The sequence below is a fragment of the Acyrthosiphon pisum genome, chromosome X (genome assembly GCF_005508785.2).
Source record: "Acyrthosiphon pisum isolate AL4f chromosome X, pea_aphid_22Mar2018_4r6ur, whole genome shotgun sequence".
Lineage (NCBI taxonomy): Eukaryota > Metazoa > Arthropoda > Insecta > Hemiptera > Aphididae > Acyrthosiphon > Acyrthosiphon pisum.
The window spans coordinates 31,937,099-31,949,548 of NC_042493.1; the positions used below are offsets into that span (position 1 = coordinate 31,937,099).

At 28.8% G+C, this 12,450-nt stretch overlaps 1 protein-coding gene across 1 annotated transcript in view; it reads left to right on the plus strand.

The window, feature by feature from the left end:
• The window catches only part of LOC100165697, a 127,030-nt gene that overhangs the window by 99,461 nt on the left and 15,119 nt on the right, over positions 1–12,450 (plus strand). Inside the window, exons 68-72 of the mRNA XM_001942580.5 lie at positions 616–749; positions 2,754–2,954; positions 6,720–6,841; positions 7,012–7,133; positions 7,238–7,349. Of these exons, the coding sequence (XP_001942615.2) occupies positions 616–749; positions 2,754–2,954; positions 6,720–6,841; positions 7,012–7,133; positions 7,238–7,349 (691 nt within the window). The remainder of the gene's footprint in view (positions 1–615; positions 750–2,753; positions 2,955–6,719; positions 6,842–7,011; positions 7,134–7,237; positions 7,350–12,450) is intronic.

The window sequence follows — 12,450 nt, forward strand, 5'->3', positions numbered from 1 at the left end:
ACCTATTGTAGAGAAGTCTCTATGTATATTATACACACATACCCTGGTATAATGACGTGTACCTACTCCCATAAGATAATCGAAAACATTTTTATTTTATTAATTTCAATTGCTTAATTCCCTTATTGTATATTATGCCGTAAATGAACGTTTTTTGGTCTAGAAATATTGGATAGTCTGCAAAAGGAATGGTCTTTAATACAATATAATATCATGACAAATCCAGCCTATAATATAATTTCAAAACGGTTTTCAATGGTACAAAATATGTACGATAAGCATTAATAGCACCTATATATAATATTATGCAAATTATAACATTCCCGATAAATGACAATAACAGGCGATATTCCTGTAGGTCACTGCTCGAATCGAATAACCGGCCGGTATATCATATTATTATTATTACCGTAGATGAGGCCACACGATAATGACGCCACGATAATATCTTTGTACTAATATACTTGTACGTCCAATTGTACATATTATATAATATTATGTAGGTATCTACATATAATATATATCTAATGATTTTCCTCTGCCTATAAACGATTTGCACAATACCAGTGATAACAGCTCGTATAATTTTTCCGTTGCACTTTTGATTTTCTGCAGATAAACCCTAGTCCCTATTACGACTTGTGCCTGAAACAAGCCAACAAAAACGAGACGTGCACATCGGCGACTGCCTACACCGAAATGTGCTCGATAGAAAATCTGCCAGTCCGCACACCGACAAACTGTGTCAGGTCAGTGGTCCGAAATGTATTATTATTATCATTACTATTATTTTTTTTTTTAATCCCTGTCACACAAGCTGTCAATACGGGATCTTTCCGTTTAATAAAAATAATAATATTATTACCTATTATAACTAGGGTTTTAAAATTTCATGAATTTTTCATGAAATATTTCATTTTTATGAAAAATAAAAGTAAAATGTTTATTATATCTATAAGTTTACAGTTGTCAACTTCAGAATGAACATTTTTAAAAGTTGGTTTATTGTATGAAACAAAGAAAATATGTAACATATTTACATATAATTTATAAGTTGCTTAACAAATGTATAGGTACTAACAAATTATACGAACTAATTATTAAATAATGAGCCAGAGCCCCTTCACATCACTTAGCCACATACACACACACATTATACGACTTTCGTACACTTTATAATTACTGAAAAATGAAAATACACTATTATTTCATTCATTGTTGGAATTGACCTCAAGTTTATTTCAAATCAATATCTTTTGGATCGCTGATGGTTCACATACAACAATATTTTAAAACTCGTGTATAAAAATGTTTTTATTCTCAAAATAATGCCAGGAATATTTTTCAGCACTACATAATAATATATAATATACAAATATCAAATAATAAATCAACAAAAATAATATGTTTTCCTTTAAATCTAAGTGTGTAATCAATTTATTGTTTCTAATCATCTATACCTAACGAAACATGTAAAAAAAATAAAAATATTTTTCATAATTTCATTGAAATATTTTAAGAACAGTGAAATTTTTAATTTTAAAATATTTCAATTGAAAAATTTCAAGTTATTTTATAAAATAGGTTTTTGTGTTTGAAGTGAAAAATTACTTGTGATTCACCTGGAATACTCATCCCTATTCTTATGCTTTATGGAATAATATTAGTTAATTTGAATTATAATTAATGGCATTTTTAAATAATCTCAAAGGCCATATTATATTCAGATACGTATGCCGGGTTAAACAATACATTTAACGAATCAATAGTAAGATAATAATGGTCCCTTAAACAAGATTTAGTTGCCCACGATTGGTTCGTTAAATTTTTAATGAACCATTAAATTTAATAAATTGTTTATGCAGCCCAGCATTAGATTTTGTATTCCATTTAAGGAATTTGTGGAATGTGGTGTAACAAACGTACAATTTGGAAAGTGGGTTCTCATTCGAAAAAAAAGAAGTTTGTATTATCACAGAATATTCCTTAAATAGTATAAAAAAATCAAAATCCACGTATTTGAAGAATACATTATGTTTTTTTAATTTTTGAGTAAGTATAATAAAATATCCCAAAGCTCAGAATATTTTAAGTATAAAATGCTGTTAGCATGTGAATCACACATGTGTTTATAACAACGATACTGTTTTAGCATTTTTTACTGTAACGAATTTGTTTTTGAAAATATTTAGTATAAAATGTATAGGTAATTACTTTTTTAATAATATAATCAGAAGTAGAATATATTATATATTATAACAGTATACTGTTCTAAAAATGTTCATCAATTTTTCAAGTGTTGAATAAATTGTTTTATAATTATTATTCTATATGCCGTATGTTATAAATTGTAGATGAGTGGAGTAGTGGACCACACATTTTGCGGGTACCACTTACCATTTTACTCCAATGATCTTAATTTCAAATGTTAAACAGTCAATTTTAACAAATTTAAAAAAAATCTTCATTCCTTATCCGATATTCCGATATGGCTGTCGTAAAAAAAAAAACTGAAAACATCGCTTTGGTAAAATGTCATACGAATATCCGATTTAATAATTTTTATTTTTCACAAAAAATAATATAGTATAGTAGTATAGTGTAGAATCATTTTTTGCGAAAAATTAACACAAAAATTGACTTTTAAAATTGGCGTAACTAATGTCAAAGGAATCACTACGTATAATTCATTTTGCCCGATCCGTAATATCGCTGTAACTATATTTCACGGTGTCACCCGCATTTCGCCACAGGTGTCACGCAGTAAACAATACGGAAATCACCGAGGGCGATTTCTTGAATATCAACAGTAGCCACGTACCGTCGTCGGCCGACATCGTGTTCATCGTCGAGGCCAAGCGGTGCAACGAAAACTTTGTGGAGAAAAAGAACGTGCACACCCTGCTCACGATGATGGTCAAAGAGTTGCACGACGTTGGGATGACGAACAACAAGTGAGTATACCTACCTACATCATAAAGATCAAAGATTAAAACTCGGACGCGACCGCAAACGTTTCAGTTCGATGAAAATCGCGTTTATGTGTATCGTATTTTATCCCGAGAGAGTATCGCACGGTACGATGCGATCGTCTAACTGGAATTCACATTTTTAGGGCAACATAAAATGTTAAAATAATATTCCTATTGTATTGTTTTTTTAGTTTGATAATCTTTAAAAAGATTTGAGAATAAAATATCTAAGTTATAATCAACAACTGATAGGAATGATAAGATGATACATTTACTTTGTTGCCGTTTGATTAGATTTTGCACTCTGGTAGGTACTTGTATCGATCGAAACAGAAACAGAAAGTTTATACAAATTGGAATTTCGATCAAGTAGTTACTAACTTTATGTATAGGGTCATGGGGATAATAATAGTAAAGTTCATGATAATAGTCATGGGCGTAATAATATGGGAGCAAGGACAATAGTTGCCTCCCTGACATTTTATAGTGGGAACAAAGATATCTGGTTTAAACTCTAATTTTATTTATTATACATTCAATATTTCTATCACATTATTTTTTCTAATCATTTGCTTGAATAATAACAAAACAATATAATTTTTGGTATGCGTTTTATTATGTAGGTAATTATTAACATTGATGTTATTATACCTAGTCTATTATAAAATCAATGTCACTATAATATTGTAAGTCATTAAAACATTTATACTGTGTGACCGACCGCGCCGTGTATATAAAAGTGGGCAAGTTAATGAAAATAATAATTTGATTAAGTCTATAGTTAGGTTGTTCATATTTTGATCATAATAAGTTACCTATGGTAGTTGTTACCAAATGATAAATTTAAATTTAAAAGTTTGAAATTAATACGGAGCAAAATAGAAACTTAAACCTGTTAAAAATAAGTACCTAAATTCATTTTTTTTTACTATTACCCAAGTCACACACAATGATAATGATTGTGCAACTTTCTAAAGTTTTAAATTTTGTATTAACTCATCTTTCGGTTCCTTCTTATTTCACTCTGTAATAATTTAGGTGATTATAACTTTGTGTCAACTAAATTATTGAATCAACCATAAACTGACAACTTATTTGTTTACTTTTATTTAATATCGTTGTCTATAGCGTGATTAAATACACAAAATATTTAATTAACTTCTAATTTTACCACATTACCACAGTATAATTTTGTATTAACATGTTTTCATTTAATGCACAACTACCCATTATTTTCCAAATTAACTGAAATTAGCTAAGTTATTAATACGTACAATTATTCTAGTTAGGTTACTAAGTTACTTAATTAGACAATTAATAGAAATTAAAGTTAAGTAAAGAATAGTTAAGTTAAAAAGCTTAAAACAATTTACCGTATACTTTAAGCTATAGTATAATATTATTATAGTATTAGTTTTATTATAAAATCAATGGTTATACAAACATTATGAAAAAATGTATTTTTATAATAATTTTATAATTTAAAAAAATTGGCATAGTATAATAATTATTAATTAGGTACCTAGCACTACCTGCATACTGACTATTAAATAGATCAGATATAAATAGATTATTGTTTTATTTTATACACTTGATTTAAAACCATTATTCAGGACTATTATTTATTATCCTTGGTACATACATTTTAATATCTCAAATACTACTGGTCTTAATTTAAATGTATAGATGCATCACATTTTCAACAAATCATCTGCTAATAATTTACAGTAAAAACGGTAGTTGTACCTAATTTGATAAAAAAAAAAAAATATGTTTGAATCGCCTCGAGACACGTCTTAATGTTATAAACAATTTTAGTAGATATTTGAATATACTGTCGTATAAACTGCTATGCCATTGAGAATAATAAAAGAATCTAAAAATCAGAAATTTAATAAATGCATTACCAAAGGATAAAAGCGGCAACCTCGGACCATGTTTCGTGAATCAACCTGTAGATAATGGCTGGTGATAGCTCTTACTCAACTTCGCGTTGAGCAACAAACTAATACTACCACACATAGGTATTATACATAATATGGAAGTGCATTTATAATCATCAGTACCACTACCTATAAGGTATCTGTTAAGATAGTCAATCATTGAATCATATACGACGATAATAATATTATCATTGCTTCGTTATTGCGTAACTATTTGATGACAACCATAAATAATCAACCCATTAAAAATAATAAAGTATTGTACTTCAGATGTTTAATGGTTAAAATGTATAGGTCCTACCTATTGGCTACTCAATAGTTTATTAGATGTACCGTTCCAACCTTATGAACATTATAATATTTTAAACGTCTCTTACGACAATGAATAAAAATGATTTAGTTCAGTTTGATCGTATAATTTAGATGGGTCGTTAGATACCTACAGTGTCGTGTGAAGTAACTTTATATAGGCTATACGCTAGGTATATTAATGCATTTATGCGTAAACGCGTTTTAAATGGAGTAGGTATTGATTTTGAATATTATAGGTAGGTATTTAATTTAATACTGTACTCACGGATTTTTCGTAAATATTTTATCACATTAACTTTCGTAAATATTTATTTTAAATAGGCTATTGTCTCGTAAAACGTGAACCACGCAGCATAAGTAGCGTCAAGGTTAAGCCTGTAGAGCTCATCATAAAAATTCTCGTGTCGATACATTATGATAAAGTTTTAACGTTAAAATAAAGAAAAGTGTTATTTTAATATTACATAATATGGAATAGTAGGTAGTATAAATTGGTAGTAGGTATAAAAGTAAAGTTAAAAAATTATATTTACAAATTCGCGCACCATACAACGATATATTATAATAGCTAGGTACTACCTTATATATTATTATGTACCTATATTTATGTGGAATACTAGGAAACGTACATGTACACTCTGCAGGGTCCTTTGGTCCAGTCCGACAATTTGAATACAAGCAAATTATTTTTTTGTACAATATTTTCCATTAAATTTATTATTAAATATATAATGCCAATATACCTAATATTGATATATGATTTCATTATTATCTATTTATTGTATTCTGAATATTTTAAAACATACTAATTTTATTATATGTATTGATGGCACAATTCCATAAGAAATAAATAAATAAGTTATTATAATATTAAAATTATTTAGAATTGTGTTATCACATATTTATTTGTACATGGTTAATAGCTCTTAGAATTGCAAAGATTGTCTGTTTTCGTACACTTGCATTTACTTACTTTGCAAAGCTACGTACAAGTACAAGTACATCATCGATCAATATTTTAGATATATATTTAGTATCGTTATTATTATTGTTTTAAATAATTCATAATATTATACAATTTAACAAAACTAATTACCTTCAATTATTTTTAGATATTCAGAATATAATACATATGTAATAAATATAATTATAATTAATATAAAATAGATTAATTTGTACGTTTTTTCCACCAATATTATATAAGTATTAGAAATAATGGATAAAAAAAATTCTGCACAAAAAATAATTTGTTTGCATTCGAGGCACAAACTTCCTGGGCAAAACCAAAAGACCGGGCATTGTGTACTTTGCTCGGTATTCCACATTGCTCGTAACAATTTCCAACAGGCATCGAATAGAAGTATCCAATCTGAATGCAAACTAATAATATCATCAATTTTAACTGCACCATACAACTATACAATATTATACGAATATTGTTTTGTTTAAAATACAAACGTATAAATGTTATACAATTTATTTGCGATTTCAGATTTTCAGCCGTTTTCTTTGGTGGCAGTGGTTTATTCGACGAGCCTCACAGCGTTGTTATAAACGGTCAAGTGTTTGCAAGCCCAACCCTATTCTTACAATTCTTGAGCAACATACAAATCGGTAACTATATAGTTAATATTATAATTTTGTGTGACTGTAAAACAAATATTTGATAAACCCGAGGCAGAAACTGCATCAATGTGGTGTCATATTGTATAATTGTCGCACAATGTTTTCAATTTAAAATTAGAAAAATAAAAAACGTTCATTATTCAATCGATTTTTTACAGGTAACGGAAATTCAGACATATTCAACGCCATTCGGTTCGCATCAAAGTTACGTTTCAGGACGGCACATTCGATAATATTTATACTGTTTCCGTGCTCCGACTGCGATCCGTCGAACATGATGGTAACCCGATTCTTATAACTAAATTAGTTTATCACAAGTCTCTACGAGTAGAGCACGCGTATAATGCCCGGCGTTTTACAACAATAAAATTTGTATTATTCTAGTTGGACTATTCCGTTATCAACCACATAATTACGGAGAAAAGTATAAAGTTACACGTTTTAATGGACAAGCCATTCATTCTTGATAAGTCACGAGCAGGGAGCTCGTTATTCGGTTAGTGCGCACTTTTTTTTTTATTATTTTGCTATGTCTTATTCGTATTATAATATTATATTCACATGCACACGGAGTCTCCCCCAATAAACGCGGATCATTGTTCGGTAAAATAAGTCCTATAATACCTATACGGCTATACTGTTCAAACGCTCTCTGCTGAGCGCTGTTTAAAATCGCGTTTCCATTTATTTATAATTGCGATCGGTCGCATATCCGTATATAGCTGAGTATATATTATAAAGTACCTACGTGGCTACGTGTATGGATGAATGTATAGGTACCCATGATACTACTGCAGACTAAACAACAAATGTAGGTAAATAAATGTTCAACACGCGGAACAAACCGACTGTTGTTATAAACTGTATAATATTGTTATTTTACCTATACGGCTATACTATATAGGCCTCGACCGTCGCGTCATGCCGTAGGACGGTACTCAGTGTATCATATTATTATTGCCATTATTGGCATCTACTACTTAGGTAGGTATATATAGTTATATCTAGTGGATTGTGTGACATATTATTACAACGTACAAGTAACTTTTAAGCAAGTACTTCAGGTCTCCTGTGATTGAAAGTAATCGAAAATCCCTCAACATAGCGTTTATTCGAATATTCGGTCATGCCTGCACGCTGTGGTTACCTTATTTTCTGTTTTTGATTGTTGCAAAATCAATAATTACAGCACCCTGTACGAATTCTTGACCTCAAAAGTCCCTACGTTTTTATTGGTCACATGCTATTTTCAGATTTCGGCTTTGTAACCAAAAAATATGCATCATGTTCCTATACAAATTGAAGAAGGATTTTGGTAGCAAGACCAACGGTGATACCTACAATGTCATATAAACAGTATATTCGTACATACTGGTACCCTTATGTTAAGTGATTATAGCTACCATTTATTATTCTTGTATTTATTTTCCAAAGCATCCATTCTAGATACAGCAACAATTTTAATTTTAATAATAATAATTTATAAAATAGCCTGGTGTCCAATTAAGGAGTCCTTTAAAGGAATCTAACATATTATATTATATACGAACCTTCCAATCAATATATTTACGTGTGATTACAGATGTAGCCATATAGGTACTATTTTGTGTCTTGAATCATACTTTTCACTTCGACTTGAAATTTCAAACAGTCTTAGACGTAGCAACATCTACTTACAAACTCATCCGCTCACGCTTTATAAATCATTAAAACACACTGATCTCTACCCTTGACTTCGAGAAAATCTCTCAAGGAAATCCTCAAGAAGGGTAAATAGAAACTGGTATAAAGATTTAGCATAAAAGAAAATATTTAAAAAAAAAAAACGATGTCAAAAGTGTTAGGTAATTCCTTCGTGGTAATTCCTTTTGACAAGTCTTTCACGTTCAAATATACATTACCTACCTACTCATATATGATGTCTATTGTAAATGGATTTAACGATTCAATATTTCAAATAAATTAAAAATATATATATGCATTGTGAAAAAATAAATGGTTTTTGGGGAAAAAAATTGTGTAGATGGTATAGGTGACCAGGTATACGAAATATATTATACAACTGAAATTCAAATATCTCACTATGGTAGACAACTGTAAAAAAACTTGCAAAATGCCTTTATATCCTCTCCTACGATTATTTTTAGCCACTTCAACCACTATGTTTTCAGTTATCAGTTAATATAATTAATATTGTAGTAATCAAAAATAAACCATTATACTGAGTATATTTCTAATTTCTATAGATCGCAGTTGTCGCGGACGTCTGAAACATTTTCGTGCCACATAAACATACAATATTCAACACCAATAATATATTTATGCCTTCCGCTAACGCGGCCAATTCGATTTTTTCCCCTATTCGTTTGACCGTTTTCGTTCTAACTATATATTATACATGCCTGCTATTATAAAGGTACACCAAATACCACATAAACAGGTATAACATAATATTAAACAACTGCCACCGCATGTTGGTGTACAAAAAGAATAAGGTAAATAAAATATAAGTGAAGAAGAAAAAAATACATTTATAGCGTGTTTGGCGGGCGTATCTATCTACTAAGTACTAACTAAGGTGCGTGTTGTGCGTACGTACATACGTCGTGGCGCAGAAATGCGGCGGGCGTGTATCATCGCGGCTGCTCGGCCCAATATTATTGTGACAAAATTCTTATAAATCATAATATACGATATCGGAATAGTAATATTACGATACGAATTAAAATTATACGTGCAAACGGTGTTACACGGGCTCGGAATGAATTCCCGCTACGTATCGTAACAATAATTTATGATGCACCTACAGATGCGTGCCAGGTGGTTTTCAAATGGTGGGGAGGGGAGGGAATTGATCGTGTCTAATTTAACATAATTTTGTCCCTATTTTAAGTAGTAAAATTGTTTTTCCGCGTCTTCACACAATAATGCATGCAAAGTACATATTTTAAAACATAACATTTCAAATTCATAATAAGTAACATAATATTATACCTATTTTTTATTAGAATATTAGAATATTAAAATTGCATTAAACTTATAAAGATAACATAGAAATAGAACTTAATCATAATAATTAAAAAAAAATAATTGCAGTATTTTATGTATCAAAGATTTAAATATAATATTTACCTAACATTTTGCTTCAAAAATTAAAAACAGTGGTGACATTATGCATAGATAATATAATGCTTACAATAAGTTACAATAATATAGAGGTCCACGTACCTACGTAGATCTACTGATGCTACTATATATATATATATATATTTATTTATTTATTGTAATGAAGTACGATCCATGGTTTCCAAATCCCGTGTCACGAGTAAAATGGGAAAATAATTGGTTTCTATATATATTATTAATATTATGTTACTGAAGAAAACATGTGCTATCGTTTAACGTAATTTGTACGTCAGATTTAGAACTAAAGTAATAACTATATCACAATACCGATCAGTAAGAACCCAGAAGCCCTGAAACAGTTCTATATATAGTATATCCAATTGACCTCATGTATGGAGCTGGACGGTGCGGATAAACTGACTATTATTTTTATATTTTTAGCGAGGAACGCGAAATACAAAGTAAATAATAGTATATTGGGGTAATTTTACCCTTTAAATTGGTTTCGTGCGTTCACGCAGAATTTCGAGTAGAAATATTGGCTCATAAGTCTTAATTATACATCTAGATTATATAGATTAAAATATGAACAAAGATGTTAATTCCTTTACAATAAAAATCAAAAATGTAATTTTTCCACTAGTTTCTTGGAATTACAAAAATTACTTGTACCTATATTTAATGCTTGTAATATTTGAATATTTGACATTTTTTTCAATTTTTATACCTTATTATTACACTGGCATAAACACTTTGGGAATATATTTTCCAGTGATGTCTTCAAAATATTTTAAAAATTATAGTATAATAATATATAGAAAATAAAAATTTGATGAAATAAGTAACTATGGTTATCTACTAATGAGGAATTATTACAAAATAAGAAAATCAATTTTGACAAAAACTGGTTTTGTGTAAAAATTCTTGTTATTCTATAATTTTTCTGATTATTTTTAAAATTACTGATAGTATCAATTTTTACCTCGTAAAAGTAAAAACTAGATTCAATTTTCTATCAGAAACTACTGCCAAAGATCAAAGAATTTTTTCTTCTAAAAAGTATCTTCGTACACAAAAAAAAAAACACATAGTAAATTCATTACATTTATCGCTTCACACTGAATTTAGAATTCGTTCACGTCAAAAAACTCTGGTCTTTCATTTAAATTGTTATTTTATTAATCTTTAAATAAACGTTAAGTAACGTTTGCATAGTTTTTAAAAAAAGTCTTTTAGTAACACCTATACCTACTTATGCAATACTAATATTATATCCTATAAAAAATACGTCACTAATATATTATACAATTCGTAGTAAAATTAATTATAATTATATAAAATAAAATTCCCTTTCGTATATATAATTATGTCCAATATAATCAATACAAGGGCAGTAGGGTACCAAATTTGCTGAAATCAAATCTAAGTTAAAACAATTAATATTATATAAATTATATAGGTACAAAATATTTATGTTATGTAAGTACATATATTATGTTATATTTTTAAATGTTAAGTCAAAATAGCCAATTTCTGTGGTTATCAATCCATTTATAATCCATACAACTATTACCAAGTACTAACAATACAAATATTATGAATTTCCAATATCATTTTGTATATAAAAGAACAGATTTTTGTATGTATAGGTATTGGGCTTACCAATATTTTGACGACACTATTGAACTTTATTCAGTTTATTTTCACAGAAATGTTCCAAATACTTCCTTGAATATCACCACGTCGCCCTTTTTTATTTTTTTTCTGAGGGGGGGGGGGGGGGAAAGGGGTGTATTGTATTTAAATATTACGGTGTTTTAGCGTGTCATTTAAACAATTTAACGGTTTTTTTTTTTCACAAAGTTGTTCCAATTACTCTTCCGAGTGATCAATTATTTCCAATGTTATTGTTACTTAAGAAAATGCAAATCCTGTTTTTTAAGAATCCACGATTTTATTTGTTATTTTCAGTAGTATATAAAAGAGCCAGGGAAAAAAAATGTTGACTCATTTTAAGTTATTCATATGTATAAGAAATTTTCAATTTTTATTAGGTTTTTTAAAATGAATGGCAATAAAAAACTTTCGCTCAGTCAAAAAACTTAATACAAGGTTCCTCGTTAATTGATATTAGTGGAAATTAAAAAAAGTTGAGCATAAATACCCAATCATTTTTCATGAACGTCTTGAGTACAAATTTTTACGACATTGGATATTTATTTATTTTCTCATGGAACGGTTCTTTTAATTTGTTGTAATTCGAAGATAAATAACTGTAGATACCTACTTGAAGTTTACACCAAATGTTTATTTTATAATTTTCTATACTTATTAACATTTTCAAAATATTTTAGCTCGTTTAAAGAAATTTTCAATTTTCTATTTGTTTAGTTTTTTTTTATATAAACGTCAATAAAATTTTATTCGTTGGCTTAAAAACTTAAAAATCTAATACAACGCTCCCCACATAT